Here is an 18,182-nt window from a genome sequence, read left to right as displayed (position 1 = left end):
GTGCTGAAGCATGCTCTTTCTTTAAGGCCACTTCCACTGTTTCAGGCCTGGTGTCTTACATGCTGCGTACAGGTGAACGTGAAGAGCACAATAGGGTATTTCAGACCCATGCCTGCATTGGCATTCCTAAAACAAGAACACTAATTTACTGAACATCCCTGAAATAGGAGTGCCATTGGAAAGAAAATGGATTGCCTCTTTAAAGTAATTAAGGCAAACAGTGGTAATGCACACTTAGCACCCATGTGGGTTGAGAGTGCACAACAACCCTCTACCCATTTGGGTGCTATTCTCCAGTACATGTATAGGTATAGGAATAGGTATAGGTATAGGTATAAGGAGTGCACCAATACATACATATGGAAAGTGGGCTCGCTATAAGATGTGTGGCAAATCATACGTTTTCGCCCCTTCTTCCCAGGGGAGAGCTTTGAGGCTAGGGAGGTGAGCCCACTCTGCAAGACCCTCCCTAGGAGTCTATGCAAGTGGGATCTCAATGGGAGTGACTCCCCTCTAGGGGATAAGAACTCCAGTTCCCATGAGAACCTCCCTATGCCAGCAAAACTATCTGCATATATGGGACTGAGTGTAAACACCAGTGACATGTGTCCCTTCTATTGGCTTCAGGTACTGCTGAAAAGAGTACACCGCCTGAAGAGAGACGTAACGCCATGTGGAATGCAGAACAGCCTGTAAAAGGAAAAAAGAGAATCATGGAAAGGGGGCGAGGAGCATATGCTGGGGAAGCCCTCTGACGCACACACGCATTGGAGGGGTGGAGCAGTGTGGAACACCGGAGCCAGCGGCAACCCGCGAGGAAGAGAACGCCAAACACAGTGGAGCAAGCACCGTGTGGACAGAATCCACAGGATGGTGCCGAGTGGTGGCGTGACCACGAGAAGATCGGGGACCTGACTAACGATGCCGAGACCCGAACAAGTTGGAGGAACGAACCCCCCAATCGGCAAAGCTGCACTGAGCACCGAGAGCTAATGGAACAAGGAGGGTGAACATGTAAGAGAAATGAGAAACCAGAAGAGGAGACTAGCCAAGGCAAATGTGTCCCAACGCGGAGCCCAGTGAATCAACCCATGCCAAGTCAAGGTACCCGGATGATTCTGAAAAGGGGGAGGCAATGGGGACTGTGTCAACTTTACAGAAGGAACTGCACATTGAAGCTGAAACCCAAAGAAAGCGGGAAGCCCTGTATTGGGAGAGCACAAGAGAGCTGGTTAAAGTAACCTGTAATGAATACTGACAGGCTTTGATGAAAACTTACATAAAACCGCTGTGTTTAGTCCAAGCACTAGTTGAAAAACTCAAAGACATTTGAAGCAAAAACCAGAGGAAAGGCCACAGGAGGGTTAATATCAAGTAAAGGAAAAGGTTATAGGATACCCCAACAGAGAAAAAGAGAAAACCTCAGAAGTAAAAAGGTTTAAGTTGCTAAGCAGGAAGGCAAAAGACTATTGGGTGCATGAGAGGGACTAGATAGTCTCACAAGTTTCCGAAGACCAACGTTTCAAGCACATATCAATAACTACAGAAGTTCATCAGTTAGGGTTACCAAACCCAGACAAATAAGTATTATAGGCTTTATACCACATATACCCGCAATCCTTCTCTAAAGAGGTTGTCTCTGAAAGCCTTCATGGGCATGTCGGGATAGGGGGTCTGGGGCCTTTATTCTCCCATGTGACCACCAAGGGGGAGTGATCGGACATTGTGCGGCCTGTCTACTCTGCACTGATGAATTCAGCCAATTGTTCTGTTCCGACAAAGAAGTAGTCTATCCTGGTGTGCACCTTATGGGGGGGATGAGTAAATGGAGTATCCTCTATAGTCTGGGTGCAATTCCCTCCACACATCCACCAAGTCTAATGCAGACAGCACTGCATTCAGGGCACCAGTGGCCAGAGAAGGGCCACCCCAAGGGGAGGGAGGTTCTGTGAAGTGTTACGTCCCTTACACAATTAAAATAGCCACCCCATATAAAGAAGACATCGCGTCTTGAAGCAGTGCGACTGAACAATGTGCGGATATGGGCCTGCATCATGTGATTTGGGAAACAAGAATTCACAATGCATATTTCCCCGTGATCAAGGTGACCTCGCAAGATCAAATATATTCCATCTCCATCTTTTTCCATTTCTAACAATTCAAATGGTCATTTCCCATCTATCCACGTGAACACTCCTCTAGCGAACTTAGAGTATTTAGCGCTGTAACCAGTCTATCCTCAATGATTTATGACTACATCTTTATCTACCGCCATTAAATGGGTCTGTTGGAGTAAAGCAATAGATATCTTCCCTAAGTGTAGATAGGACTTCACCCTATTTCTGTGCATGTAAGACTCCAGTCCCCTTAAATTCCGAATCTGCACCCTAATTTGTGTCAAGGTTGGGTTAAAATAGGCACGGCCTCCTGGGTTTACACATAGCCTCACCCATGTTTAAACATGCCAGTCAGAGGTGACCCCATCCTTATCGTAAAGATCATGTCCATAACTAGTGTTTACAATGTTGTAGTAAGGAACACACAGTCACATCCCCAGTGCACGTCCCCTCCTCCCAATGGTAATATGTTGCAAGCCTCTCAGCATAAACTAAACAAAAACCAAACAACAGGGCCCCAAACCCAGGGACTAAACATTGCCCAACAGAAGCTAACTGTTCAGGCTTACCTGCACTTCCAAGGTCTACCAGAACCATTGGGTACTAAGGAAGAGACTAGCAACAGGCTGGTGCCAGGTATCAACCAAAAGCCTGTTTAGCTAAGCTCATCCAGCGGGCAACAGGTCATCGCCCTCACTGAAGAAAGTGTACAATTTGCGGCGTTGAATCATCCTGGTATGGCATCATCTGGAAAGTCCTGAGGGCACTGTGCCAAAGGTCATAGTCTGTTCGCATTATTAGCCAAATCAGCGTATCCGTTCCATATGCTGGCCAGAGATCCCATATTCGGGCGTTGCTTGCATGCTGGAAAGTTCCCTAATTGATCAGGACATTAGTCAAAACAATAAATCTCACATCCACGTAAAGGTCCTGTGATGACATTATTCCCCTGGACATCAGCGTTGACTTTGTTTGTTACGTTGTTGTGCTCGATCCACATGTTCCTTGCCTACGGGCTTTTAAAGAAATGTGATCTACGGTTGTACAGGACCTTCAGCCTAGCCGGATATATGAGCATGTACTTCAGGCCCAGTTGTCTGAGCCTTGCCTTTGTGGGCACAAACTTGTTCCTCACCCACTGTACCACAGGTGTGTAGTCTGGATATATTGCAATTTTTTGAGTTACTTCTTTGTATCTCGCCTCCCTCTCTAGAGAATTGTGGAATTACCTCCCTGGCTCTATAATGTAGAATTCTGGCTGTAACCGGTTTGGGATTTGACCCCAGGGGGAGGGGGGGATTCTTCTGGGAGGGATCGATAGGCACTCTCGACTATGAATCCTTGAAACCATTTCCTGGGGACAATTTCCTTAAGTATTAGGTTCTCAATGTAGGCGGTCAGGTATGATTCTTCCATGCCTTCCGGGAGCCCCAGCACATGAATGTTGTTCCTGTGAGATCTACCCTCTGTGTCATCAGCCCTTAGTTCCAGTGTGGCGTACCGCGTTTCCAGCACCTTCATCTGTGACACAAGAGCCTCAGTAGTAGTTGCGGTTTCCTTCAATAACGATTCCGCAGTTGTGACTCTTTAGGCCAGTGATCGCACATCTTGTTGGAGAGGTTTAACGTCTATTTTAACCTCATCGATCCTGTTCTCTAAGGAGGAAATGAGAGCAGCTATACCCGCAAGGTCCTTATTTTCTTGTCACTCTGGTGCTAGCAGTTGAGTTTCTGTTCGTTCTGCAGCCGTAAGTTAGGGCATGGTCCTGGTGATTTTTCTGGTTCGCAAAGGAGAGCATTATCGTGCCCTTGCCTTTATGCTTAGTGGGTGACATTGCATGGAGCGTGTTTGGGATGCAGATCACAGTGTGTATCGTGTTATCCTGCAGGCCAAGACGAGGGAGCCCAATTCAAGGGGTGCTGATGGTGCAAGTGTTTTCTCAGCCAGGTGCACTGATGTTGAGCAGCATCAACAAAGCACTAGTACCATTTCTGGTGCAGCTTATACATGGGGAGGTTGCACCCAGAATGACCAGTTACATAATAGCAGCAGAGTCATCATTAAGGAGTCCTCCTAGTACTGCACATATGGTTCCAGTAGGGTGCACCAACCCAGCAATGGCATGCACAGTGACACCCACTTACTTGTGTTCCTGCAGGCCTCAAAGTGCTCTCCTGGATGGATGGGCCACAGGTTCCCACTTATTCACCTCCTTTTTCTAAGTGTTTGTCAGTTTAACATGTGTATCTGGCAGCGAGGGGTCGTCTTACAGTCTGCAGTCTGCAGTGTTGGGGGTGTATCGGCGTATTGTGCCCCAGGCGACTACAAATATGATTAACTGGATTTCCAGTAATACAGTCCTCCGGGGAAGCCCCTTCAAATGTGAACAGGCGCCTAGGGCGCAGTAATCAGTGGGCCGCCGGCGGGTACAAACTACTGCACACCAGCCGAAGAAGGCAGTGTGATGATGTTCCCCTGAGGACCCCCAGATGCCACGGGGTAGTCCGCAGTGGCCAGAGGAGCTACTCAATTAAGTCGCCTGAGCGGCGCAGGTGTGCATGTCCGTGTCACTGCCAGGATCCCTTCACAGCAGCGTATTCATCACAAGCTTGCCTGTCCTTGCATCACTGCACATCGGCAGCAGTGAGATTCCCGTTGACCCTCAAATCTCCTTCGCTCATGGCCCGGAGTGTTAATCCCCATCAGCCACCATCAACAGTTATACTTCAGAGCGTACAGCGCTCAGTGAGAGCAAAATCTTGCAGCAGTGGACAGGCAGTTGTGCCCAGGGGGACCCGTCCGTTACATAGGCTATTTGTCACTGACCTTGGTAGCGCCGGTGAGCGTGATCTGCACAGATACCTTCTCGGGGTGGGGGGCCGACCCCAGGCACTGAAGCCCAATGCCACAACCGGTTAATCAGGCTTCGAAATCCAACCTGAATGTCACACTGTCTGTAAGCAGGGAAAGTTGCGTATGTGCCGCTCAGGGCAGCAGCGCTGTCCACTCCACAACCAGTTGGTGAAGCCCTACGAAGCTAGGTTTCCCACCATGTTAGGACTCTGGGTCTGAAGCTCCAGTTTGAATTTCATAACTTCCCCAGTTCCGAATCCTTTGACATAAGCCACATACGTTGGCTAATGCTTCCTCCGTCAGTGGATGCCGTTAGAAACGTTTCATTTATATTAATCACTGCCTAAGAGGATCTAAGTGCAGGATCTCAGTGGGAGCTCTGATCCGTCAACTCTTCACTGCATGAGTCCAGTCCTCACCCCCTCCTCAATACTCCCAATATACTCCGAATACAAGCAGGAAGTAGAGGGAAACCTATCAGAAACTTCTCTATAGTGCAGATCGACGGAAGCAGAGATGAGTACACTCAAAACCCTCCTGGAGTGCATCACAGAAGAACAGATTCAGGTGGATCAATGTCTCTGAGAGAGTCTTGACCAATTAAGAGCAGGTCCAAGGCAGCGGGTGGTACCTCATGGAGTACTCCAAACCTATCTTGAGGGGGAAGATCTGGGAACCTTTTTCATGAATTTTGAGAGGCTAGCTGCACAATTTCAATAGGAATGAAAATCTAAAAATCTGTTATCTGGCCTCACTTTTAAAATGAGACTAATAGGTATCTTATCAAAATTTGAACCCACAAGGGACTGCCTCCTTTTCAGATATTAAAAGGGGTCTATTAGCCAAACAAAGGCATTTTCTGGCTCAGGTTGCGGAATATCCAATTACTTTCAAATGAAAGTCCCCTGGAATTATCAGGTCGGGTGTAGAATGTGCTCACCCAATTGCTGGGAAGAAAGACCCTCTTGGAATTGTTGGAAGCCATTGCTTTGGAGCAATTTGTGAGTGCCTTGCTCCCCTACTTCAAGCAAGGTAGACTATTGACATAAGGAGTACATGAGTGGGACTAGAGCGTATTACAAGTTCCCGGAGACCAAAGGTTTAAGCACAAATACTATTGGCATAAGGAGTGCATGAGAGAGACTAGGGGGTCTAACAAGTTCTCGAAGACCAAAGGTTCAAGTACATATTAAGAACTGCACAAATTCCAAATTCTAAGATTGACCGGGCGAATTGCATCCTTTGTTGTTGCTGCAGAAAGGCACCAAAACAGCAAAGTGCCAGAAAAGAAGTTGATGAAAGCTGTGGCAAAGGACCTCCTTCGAGACGACTGCTGAGATATCCCATTTATTGTCCCGTCTTTTGTCATCAGACCAAGGAATCCAGAGGTCAGGTCCAGAGCTGCAACATCACTGGGCATACACCACAAACGTTTTCTTCAAACCTAAGGTACTGTGGGGTAAAATGTTTTGCTTACCTGATGCCAGAAAGTCACTCCAGGGCATTGGAGTGCACTTAGAGGTGTCCAGGGCAACCCCCTCCTGCCTCTGACTCAAGCCACTGCTTGTGACCCTTTAACAAATCCTTTAACAGAGTCTCCAACATTGGTTAAGTCTTCTTGTATCTTCTTTCCTAGAGACTTTCTTTCCTATCTTCTTTCCTAGAAAGTATCCACCGGAACCTTTGACTTCTGCTGCTTTTCAAGACTTTAAGCCTCTCTGAACGGCCTATTAGCTATGGTTGCATTTTGGAGTTTAAAAGCCTTTTTGTGCATGGAAACGTCCTCTAGATCCTAAAGTTCTGCTAAGATAGCACTAACGAACTGTTTTCTTTCCCAAAAATCACTATCTTATATGTGTATGCTGACTAAATGCAATTACCGTATAACTTTGTGGGTACGCGTTGTTACCGATACTATGGTAGACCTGTCAAACTCCTGTAACAATTGTACACGTTCAGCAACTACCAACTAAGAAGTGACCTTTTGAAAGTATTTTAAAGTGTACCTATGTGTGCTGGGTTATTGTGCTAAGTATTTGACAGTGACTCTTGAATACATACAACAGATCTATCTTTTGATATAAATGTATGTGCAAGCGTTTCTTTGATGTGCTAACAAGGTTCAGTGTACTTATCTACAGCACACATCTCCCTCTTTAATTAAGCCTGGCTGCTCTGCCACTCTACCAAGGTCTCTGAGTAGTACAGACTGATACTATGCGTTGGGGATCTACAAACCGCTGGGATAGCTCCAAGTAGGACTTCAGGAAAACTCCCCAAACTGGTATTTAATGGAGTGTATACTTTGCTGAAGGATATTGGTATGCCATGTCTGATGGTCTGCAATGTGATATGGATTTCCCTATGACTAAGGTATGCATGCATAGCAGAGGGGAAAGTTCATTGTAGCTGTTAAGCTGATTCGAGCATAGTCTTGATACGTGATTATGAGGGCCATGCAGTAAAGTGTGTGCTGTGAGGAAACGTTTCAGGTGTCATACATGAAGGTCAATATGTGCATGGACTATGTGTGTATATGTGAAATTGGAATCATCATTCACAACTTAGAATTTCTTTGATTTAGGTGTCTAGCCTACAGCACTGCAGAGTACTCTATTCACTTAGTCATGCATGGTTCAATGGTCATGGACATATGTTCTCATAACACCAAGAGGCAGTCAATCCTTGAGGTCAACATTGAAACCTTGCCCTTTATGAAATCAAGCTAATGATTAGTTCCAATCTTAGCCAACAAGCTGACAGCTGAACTGAAGACCATCCACCCCGTTTGTGTGGCATTTCAGAATGATTTAAAAAAACTATGCGAATGGACTCAGTAATATTTTGTTAATTTGTGTAATAACAATTAGATCAATAAATAAGCTTTATTTTATCAAGTTGGATCATGCAAACCAGCTAGCCCATCATTACATTTTTATTGCAGAGATGTATACATAGGCTGTAGAACCCAACAGGTAAACTGAGACAATGTTCTGTAAGCACATCAAAAAGCAGCTGTTACAACATCAAGTGCTTAGGAATATTGTTTTGCGAAGCTGATGCTCATCATTTCCATCGTCAATCTTAACATTTCATGAACTGCTTCTACTGAGATACGGCCTATGACTAACTACTCACCCGTTCATCTGTGTTGGCTGATCCACTCCCACTGCATTTCTCTTTACCTACACATCCTGAATCAAAGAGAGGGGGAGAGAGCGTACAACTGTTAACGGAACAACCATTAAAGGTAATAGAAAAGGAGATCAGCAATGACTCACTAATCCATGATTAAATTCTACAAATCAGCCAGTGTTTGGGGGAGATACGTCAATGATGAAGGGAGATGACACATATTTTCCATCAAAACTGTCATCATAAAAGCAGTTGTGCCCTTAATTAAATATATACATGTACATATATATATAAAAAGAATTTGCAATACCACACTTTAAACATTCAAATAAATTAGGCAACTTTAAAGATTTTCCATGCTTTTCTCTGCACTTTGTAATGTGATTTTCAGCTGGTGTGGAGGAATGAATGGACTGTGGCCCATGTGGTAATAGGCATACCTCTCCGTGGTGCCACAGAGATCAACATATTAATATGCTCTACATAGCTGCCTAATTTATTTGTATACATATATTATAGGGCCTGCAGTAGTGGCCCTGCAGTTATGGTTAAGCTGCTCAACTCTTAGAAAGAGCACTTTTTGGGTAGATTATAACTTCGGCCCCCTCTTCCCCTGGTCCAGACAAATCCTCACCAAACTTTGCAAAGAATGTGTATGGCCCCCTTGGAAGATTCTGTGAAGTTTGGTGTGGTTTTGTCAAGGGGTAGCAAAGTTATAGGGGAATCCCAAAATGTGTTGGCCGCCTCATGGACGCAATGGAAACAATGAATTGCTTGCGTCTACAGTCCAAATCGCTGGACGGACTTTCACCAAACTTGTGCTAGGACCGGCGGTTAGGTCCCAAAAGCATGCTTTTGTAAATTTGGTGTAAATCCATCGAGGCGATTTTTTTAAAAAATGGGCAAAATGTAGGTACATAAAAATGAGTGATATCCGAGTCCGGTCCGCAGACTCACTTCCTGATTCGTAGTCCGCTGACAGGTCTGGGCCAATCAGGGGTCGGTGTGCTGTTCGCAGACATCGTACGCGCCCGCTGATTGGATGGTGAAAAACGTGAGATGCCTCATATATTTTGAAACGGTCATCTTAATGGATCCGCGAATAGCCACCATTGTCTGTGCGGATAGCACAGGGAGAAAAAAAGTCTGGAAAACACATTTGGAGTTATTTGGTGGTAGAAAAAGGGTTTGGAAAGGGTGTGTGCAATAAAGTTGACAAAGAGCCGTTTATAGGTGTAAAGGGGGGTTGCAGGTGCGGCTGAGTCCGCGGAACTCACCGCTGACCGAGGATACCGCACTGAGGAAAAAGGCTGAAAAATACATCTGGAGTTATTGGGTGAGTGAAAAAAGGTTTTAAAAGAAAAGAGTGGGCTAGTGCAAATAAGGTGAAAAAAAGGTGTGCAGGTGCCGCTGAGTCTGCAGTCACTTTTGGTGTCCGCGGACATCATTTGGATTGCATGGGTTTCAAGGCGAGTCTTTCTGAAGGTGTATTGTGCATATTTGTTATATGGTTTAATTCTATTGTGGTTGTAGGCCGTGCCCCCAAGTATTTGGCCACTGACCACATACAGTATAGTAATATGTGTATAGTTATTATAGGTACTATAGGGGGGAGTATACTGGTGGAATGATATAATTGAAGTGCATATGGTATTTATATTAGTAGGACAATTGAGGATATTGCTGTTGTATGTGTCCTCTGCCTTTCACACAGTCAACCATTGTCTCCTCATTAAATGGTTACATGATACGTTTAGCATCATGGACCAGGCACTGGACTGGCTGACCTGGTTTCCTCACTAACTGCCCTTCCCAGCTGCAAGTGGGTTGTTTCTACTGTATCACCTCACTCGCTACTTGCAGCGTACCCAGGGTTCTATCCTGTGATATCTATTTCGTCCCTCTGGCTCACCTGATGTCCTTTTTCTTTTCACATTTCCAGTGTTATGTTAATGGCACGCAGCTTTCCTTAAATTTCTATCCACTAATTTCTTCTCCTTGTTCTTTATCCCCGATTGTCCGACTGCCATCCATGCATTGTGTGTGGCTATAAATGTGTGTATCAATGCCAGTAAGTCAGACATTCGTCTTATTGTGACACTTGTGTCCTGTTTTCCTCCTACCCTCTAGCCGCCCTCTTTGGGCCCTCTACTCTTACCATCCTGTGAGGTCAAACACCGTGGGGTAATCTTTAAGTCCTGTCTGTCCTTTACCCCTTACATTTTGGAGCTTGTAAAGAAGGCCCATTTTCAGCTTCACCTCCTTACAGGCATTCTACCGTTGCTCGCCTTACACCAGAAGCTGAACGTCTCTAGAGCCCGGGTCTTCTGTACGGTGGACTGCTGCAAAAGCCTCTTCCTGAAACTCCCCCTTCGTTATATATGTCCCCTTCGGCTAATCCAGAATTGGGCTGCAAGACTTCTCTTTGGCTTCAAGCCCAGGGATCGTATCGCTGCAGCCCTAAAATGGGTACAATGGCTTGGGGTGACTGCAAAGATGAAAATCAAGATCCTCTGTATCATTCAAAAGGCTTTAAGGGGACTGGGACTACACTATCTCCAATGCTGTTTCCCTAAATACTCCCCTGCTATAGCCCTCTGCTCTTCTAGCTCTAATTCTATGCTTGTGAAACGCTTTTCGAAACTGAGAGCAGGAGGCATGACTCTCTCTCTTTGGCCATTGCCTCTCTTTGGAGCAGCCTTCCTGCTCCTTTTATACTTGAGCTGGACTTCTTTAAGTTCTGGAAACCTTTAAAAACTCTGCTTTTCTCTTCCTGTTTGACTTAATCTCTTCCCTGCTACCTTATACCACTGCTACTGAGACTGGTGGTCGGGTCGCTCATGAACCTTACAGGTTCCAGGCCCTATATCTAGTCGACACCTGTACACTCCCCCCCCCCTTCCCTTAACACTGCCCTTGCCGGTGTACCGCCTGGCGGCTTTGTATCCCCACCCTTGGGACTCCTCTGTCGCAGCAGTTAGCCAGTGGCCTCCCACCTTGGCATCTCTTGGTACTTTCCTTCTGGGCTCCTATCAGCACTTGGCAATCCCCACTACACTTTCTATTTATGCACTTTTCTTACTGCACAATGCATACGTGTATTTACAGCAGAGTGTGTACATTTTTTTGGGATAAGCAAGGGGAATGCAAATACAAAAGATTTCTAGAGGATTGTCAAGTGGTAGCTGGTGTATGGGAGTTTAATATGTTGATAGGGTTATATGTAGAATTTTGGGAAGTGATTGGTGGATGGATGTGTGACTGTTTAAAATCAGGCAATGAGGGAGTGTTACAAACATAACAGAAAAAAGGTAAAAGGGCTGTGCTGTGCAATGGTGTCCATGTGCAATCTGGATGTTTTAATAATGCATGGCATGGAAAGGGGACTGCGGAGACCGTGGATAATCATGCAGGTCCATGGATTATGGTGCTTATTGTATGCTATGGAAAATTATTTTGGACAGAAAATTGTTTCTGTGCTTTTTTTACAATGCAAATGTAAATATTGAAGAACATCATTGACTCTTATTACTTTACTGAAAAATGTAAAGTAGATGGCGTCCATAAATTTATTTTTTGTTTGTTTGATGTTTTAACTGTAAAAAGTGGTTTCTAAAGGAAATGTTTTTTGTGTTTTTTGAGTTAGTAGTTTTTTCTTTGTAGAAGACGCCAGGAAGTAAGGTGGGGGTGGAAAATGAGGGAAGGCACACCAAACACAAATATGGAGGGGCAGCTGGACAGGGAAGATGTAGGGAATGTGTTATATCTAAGGAAGGAGGCAGTGTTTCTCATGCTACTTGATTACAGCCTCAAAAGCACTTCAGAACGGCTCCTCCTTGCAGCATGGTGTGTTGCAGTATATGCAAAGTACTGTTGTCTCTGAAAGATATGGATCAACAGCCTCTTTTATCGCTTGCAAGTTAGCTGGTGGATTTTCTGCCCCACAAGAGTAGCCTGTGTGGTGGCAGCATTGGTGGAGGAACATGAGGTAGACGAAGACAGCGTACCTCTTCCTGAGAAAGGAACAGCTTTTCTGAGAGCATCTCAGTGGTTGGATTTGGTGTGGCGGTACATGGAGGTGGTCCCGTAGGAGTACTGCCCTGGTGGTCCGCTATGAGTACAGCATTGCACTCAGTGCATTTCACCCTGGTAGCCTTAGCCTTCAGTAAACCCCCATCAGTGGTAAAGGACCGCCACACCATGATTCTCTCTGTGTGCTAGAGGTAGGCATTTCCTCTACCTCATCTTTCTCGTCCTCTTGATTGTTTTCTGCATCATTGCGCTTTTTCCGTTGTCTAGGTGTTGGTGGCTCCTGGGAGGAGAGATTGCCATGGCTAATGCCATTTATGAAGATGAATAGCAGTTGTGCTAATATTGTTCCAATCATGTGCTCTGTCCTGGATTGCAGATGGAAAATCAGTAAGAATAGGTCTGTGCAAGGGTACATTTTCAGTATTAAACTTCGTAGATCAAATAAAAATGCAGTTTTTAACTGTTCGCAAAGCTTGGACCCGTTTGCGATGAGCGGACCCATTTGTGAACATGCCATTGCGTGCGCGCGTTGTCATGTAACACTGCCTGGAAAGTCTGCAATGACGTCAGACATTCGCAAACATCGGCGAACAAATAAACTGCAAAAAAGTTCAGATAAGTGTTAAAAATGTTGCTAGGAGGCGGGGAATGGCAAAGTTATAAGTTCAAACTTTCAACATCAGGCGTAAATGCTGCTATTTTGGGTGTGTGTATGATATTAGGAAGTTCTAGCAAATTAGGGTGCACTGTTAAAAACCCATGAAATTCTGTGAAAACACTTTGTTAAAGGGACGTTATGGTTAAGTTGCACTCATAAAAATATATCAAATTCAAAGACAAAACTTTGTTAAAAGTGCACTAGCCGATTTGTTAATTTACAAAGTGGTACTATGTTTGGGTTGGCATACCTACTAAATAGGTCTACACAAGTCCACATAGTCTAGAAACAGAAAGGCACCTTAATGACCACAATTGGAGAAGTCTACGAAATGTGTTGCTTTCAATGGCGTTCTAGTTGTGCCACCTTCTTTTGTGAAAACCAAAAGATAAAGTGCCTGGGTCTTTGCGGCTCGCTAAAAAGAGGGGGCTCTTTTTGTGATACACAGAGAGAGAGAGAGAGAGACACACAGTTAGTTGTGACTGTTATGGTTATGTGGGAAGGAAGAAGCAATTTGAGATGCTTATAACTTTTGTGTCCTTCAACAGATCGGTTTAAAACCTGCCATAACATGTATACATACAACGGAATGTTTTGTTAAGTTCCTGTTAGGGAGGAAAGGTTATGGAAAGGGGGGGGGTCTCAAAAGGTGCACTTCGCATACACATTTCTGTAGGGAATTGCTGCTTACATCTACATTCAAATGCTACACAGATGAGGCCAACACTTTACAAAGAAGCTTGCTTGTTTGGTGAAAATCTGCCCAGCTTTTCCTTCAAAAAATAAAATTAAAAAATAATAGAAATCTGGAGTATGTATGTATATTTTCTCAAGTAAAGCCGAGATCCACAAATTTAAAATGAAAAAGCTTGAATGCCCAAAGAATGACTACTACAAAAAACGATAACCAGGGATCCACCACTACAGAACTGGGTGCCTTTTGATTGGTTGATGATCCCATGAAAATGTTGAAATGCTGTCCTTGTTTGAACCGTGAATCGATGGACCGGCCCATGGATCGGGTGAAGCAAAACACACTGCAAAAAGGGAAAAAAGAGCCATACTACAAGCATCTGCAGCCTGATTTCCCCAGGGATGTAGAGACTGTGCCCCAGAGGACTGATAATAGCTTTTTTTTGCAAATATAAAAGGTGACATTTTTGGCCAGAGGAATCGCAGTCCCTAAACAAGTTCGGCGGTAGCCGTGCCGGTAAAACCATGAATTTTTACGGCGCCTAGCTTCACGGAAACATGGGGGCATTACAGCCGCAGTGGTGAAGTCAGGCGCCGGAAAATGTAAATCCCCAATCCCATTTGAGTCCCATAGGACTCAATGGGAATGGGGAGCACGGAAGCACCGGCACTGGGTGCAAGAGTGCTTGTGCTTCTGTGTAAGTCTGTGTGCAGGTGCCGGCCCGCCCGCCAGGTCAGACCGTGGCAGGCGGGACGGCACCCGCCCGCCGTATAGTAGTGTGCTGGTCTGGTAACAACGGTGCCGGTAGGCTTACCGGCACTGTTGTTACCGGACCGGCACACTTGTAATGAGGCCCATGGCATCCTGGAGCAGGAAAATGCCTTGGCGAAAGGAGAAACACGGTCATGAAGCAGCCCTCAGAGGCAACCGAGTGAGGGTGAGAATAAGCCCCAAAGAGGCTGAATGTGGTCATTATTTGCACAAAGAAAAAAAAGATTTTTCTCTGCTGGAGCTGTAGATTTGTAATACCAAGGTGTGCTGGAAAGAACGTGAAAAGAGCCATGTATGAGGGTGCAGTGGCAAGGCCAAAGGGCAGCCCCCAGCCAATGTGGCTACTGGTTATGGACCATAGACACGCAGTAGTTGTAGGGGTATCTGGGCCTGGTCACAGGCCAGGCCCAGAGCAGCTGGGCAGGGGTTAAAAAAACGCTGAAATTAAGTGCAAACACTTTTGTCAAAGGGATGATCAGGTTGTGTTACCCAGATCAAACATATTAAATAAAGCGGAAAAACATCCACACCTGTGCCACCCCCGCTATTAAACAACCTTTACCTGGACACAACATGTGCTATTATAAATAATATATACCAAACTTTTCGATTGACTTCGCCAATGACAAAGACACATTAAGAAACAATAAAGAACACTCTTTGGTTTGTTTATATTTGATATGATATGATATGGTATTTGTAACGCGCCTATACACAAGTGTTTCAAGGCGCGACGAGGCAGGGAGGGAGGGAAACAAGGGGAAGACAGACAAACGATCCTACTAGGCCAGGTGTCATTCAGATCGCGCAAGTGCAGAGGTAGGGGGAAAAAGGGGAAAGTGCAGGGGGAGGAGGTGGGGGGGAAAGTGCAGTACAAGGTAAGTAGCGTAATAAAATAATAAATAATAAATAATAAATAAAAAGGGCCAGCTGGTGGCAAGTGCGAGGTAAGTGCAGAGCAAGTGCTAGGAAGGGGGCTGTAGGGATACAGTGACAGTCCCACAGTGTAGCCCCTTTTGTGAGGTGCAAGAGAAAACATTTACAGATAGGTTACACTTCATTTGAGAGACAACACAAGAAATACACCCATCTGTAAAAATGTAATACATTTCTTTTTTGTTGCATTTTTAAAGCGCTCACACAGCCCGTGGGCATCGAGGTGCTGTTACAGGAATTATTTGTTTTTTAGTTGTGTAATTGTTTTAACGCACTCAAACACCCAGAGATTTCTCAGCGTGGAGCCAGGGATCGAACCAGTGTTGCTTCGGGTTGTCTTGCTTCCAAGGCGATCACGTTGCCGCTGAGCTATCCTCCCAGGAATAAAAGGTCTGATTACCCAGGTGAATTACCACAGAGGGAGACAACATGAGCAGTGCCTGGGGTTAACAGTCTTGTTTGGTGAATGTGGTGGGTACGGTTATGGTCGCCTTACAAACCATAGCTAGTCAATGAATCTTGCAACCATAGCATTCCTTTGGCAATGTGTTTTGACTGAATGGCACACGTTTCTATTAGGGCAGGGGTCTGCAACGTTTGACTCTGCTGATGTTTTGGACTACATCTCGCTAGCCACCAGAGTTATTTGTGAGGAACCACGGAGGTTGTAGTCCAAAACATCTGGAGAGCCACAGGTTGCAGACGCTTGTATTAGGGCATTGTAAACGTAACGTCCGGTTAACAATACACGGTGTTTCTACTAAATACATGTCTCAAGGACGAGGATCGAAATACGAATGTGTTGACCAAGAGCCAATCACAACTCCTGGTTGCTCGGCATCACACAGTCTGCAGGAGCTGCCTCTGGGGAGAAAAGAGCTAGTCCACGGCAAGCTTCCAATATAACTTCCATGTGAAATGAAAAGAACGAGAAGCTTCTGTCCATTATGTCCGGCCCACTGTGGTTCACTGGTCTTCTAGAAGTGTCCTCTAGACACACACCCAATTACCCAGAGTCAGTGTCTCACCATGTCTGCTTGTTTGGCACCAGTTGCCACCATGTTTAACCCTGTACGTGCACAGAGCATATGGACTGTGCCAGAAAGTTCTTGTCTCATATTAAATAATGTATTTATTTATATTTATTTGTAATCAGCTATACAACTTTTACAAAATTCAAATACAGTTAAAACACAAACTCTATACAGCTTATTAACAATTTCACAGTCCTGCAATTACAACAATGTATCAATACACTCCAAAAATCCCAACATTGGTGCAGCATATCCACGTCAAACAGACATAAGATACTAATACCTATTACAGGTTGTGATACAAATTCATTGAAGATAATCATATATCATTCACAATACTTTAGTTCTTTATTGCAATGTATAATGTATGGTTAGTCATAGAGAGCCCATTAGGGATCTCTATTTGAATGCAATTATCGAAGATTATCAGTAGTAATACCTGGTACATTATATTGCATTATGTGGTTTTAGTCCAACAAACTTTGTCCTTAGTAACGAAAGAGATGAGATGTAAGTCTTATTCTGTTTTTATCGATTCTATATACGATGTGTTTGTGTTATGAGTTAAGGAATTATAGATGTGATCATTTTTATGAATTTTTATGAATTATAATTCAAAATGTTGTCTACATAATTATGCATTTTTTTATATTCTATGTGTAAAGTTTATTTATAAACTATATCACAATAATAACAATTACAATACTCATAAATGCATACTCCATTATAAATTAAACTTCATTCACAAAGGATTACACTAATTAAAATTAGACATATAATAATAAATCAAAAAATATAAATAATAAAACTGCTGATCAATAAATCCAGCATATTAAAACAAAATGTATACACCCATAAAATGGGAGGGCTAATGTCCTCCTACCAACCTTTATCACATATTAATGCATTATCCTCCCCCCCACACCGCCCTCCCCCGATAAAGAGACCTTAGGAAGCAATTTAATTATAGCTCCCCAAAGCCTAACTAAAGCAAGGTGCACCATTCCATTATTAGTATTTAAACAATGAAATAATATTTACAGTTTGCCTTGGAGTGGGATTAACAACAGTAACCCCACTCTGCCCAAGATGGAGGGAAAAGGGCAACGTGAACTGTTTTCCCAGCCGCTCCACCTTTCCTCCCTCTGCTTTGGGACGTTTCCTGAAAAAGTGGGTATTAGTAACGTTTTTCGCACAATCTTACCTGGGAAGTCGGGTTGTTGCTGTGCTGCTTCGATCCCTCAATGATGCCGTAGTTATTCTTCCCTTGCTATCGGTCCATCTCGTTCTGTCTCCCTCTCTGTCATGCACTCTATTTCTCTCTTCTTTACTCCTTTTTGGACTTCTTCCAGCACCAGTGGCAGTCAAACATTAAACCATAGATGGTGAAAAATACCTACCTGCAACTCACACGCTTTTGGTGGGTAGTTGACAGTTCCCTCACCTGTCAATACCCTGCCCGGCCATAATGAAAATGTTGACACGTTTGTATAGAATTAAGAACAGTTCTAACAACAGGTCAATCCCTTCATTTTTTGTTTACGGGGAGCTTGTAACAGAACAGGGATTAAACATATCGTACTGCTAAAGACGCCACAAACTACCCCCTCCTCTTGTATTAGGAGAAGGCAGGTCGAGGAGCAAGATCAAGGCCCTAAAAGATCACAGCACAGGAGCGAAACCAGAGAGGAAAAAAAGAAGGCTGGGGAGGCTATCACTGGAGAATCAGGACAGCTGTATGGTACGTGGGAGGTGTGTGGGAAAGTAGGGCTTAAGTGTAATACACTCCTATTTATATGAGGGTTATCTCCATCTCTGAAGGAAACTGGAGAAGAACTAAATGCAAAAGACAGGAAAATGTGTTCCCATCAGGTATTATTTCTGGCCACTGAGGCAAATCTCCACATTGGAGCTAAAGGCTTTACAATCATTGGTTTAATCAACTCTGCTAA

General features: G+C 44.4%; 1 protein-coding gene across 1 annotated transcript in view; it reads right to left on the bottom strand.

The window, feature by feature from the left end:
- Positions 1 to 18,182, bottom strand: part of LOC138514462 (uncharacterized) — a 791,313-nt gene that overhangs the window by 271,877 nt on the left and 501,254 nt on the right. Inside the window, exon 5 of the mRNA XM_069629962.1 lies at positions 8,109 to 8,164. Coding sequence (XP_069486063.1) covers positions 8,109 to 8,164 — 56 coding nt within the window. The remainder of the gene's footprint in view (positions 1 to 8,108; positions 8,165 to 18,182) is intronic.

The sequence above is a fragment of the Ambystoma mexicanum genome, chromosome 12 (assembly GCF_040938575.1).
Source record: "Ambystoma mexicanum isolate Mex_15411 chromosome 12, UKY_AmexF1_1, whole genome shotgun sequence".
In the NCBI taxonomy this organism is placed as follows: Eukaryota; Metazoa; Chordata; class Amphibia; order Caudata; family Ambystomatidae; genus Ambystoma; species Ambystoma mexicanum.
This window is presented reverse-complemented; position numbering and strand designations above follow the sequence as displayed.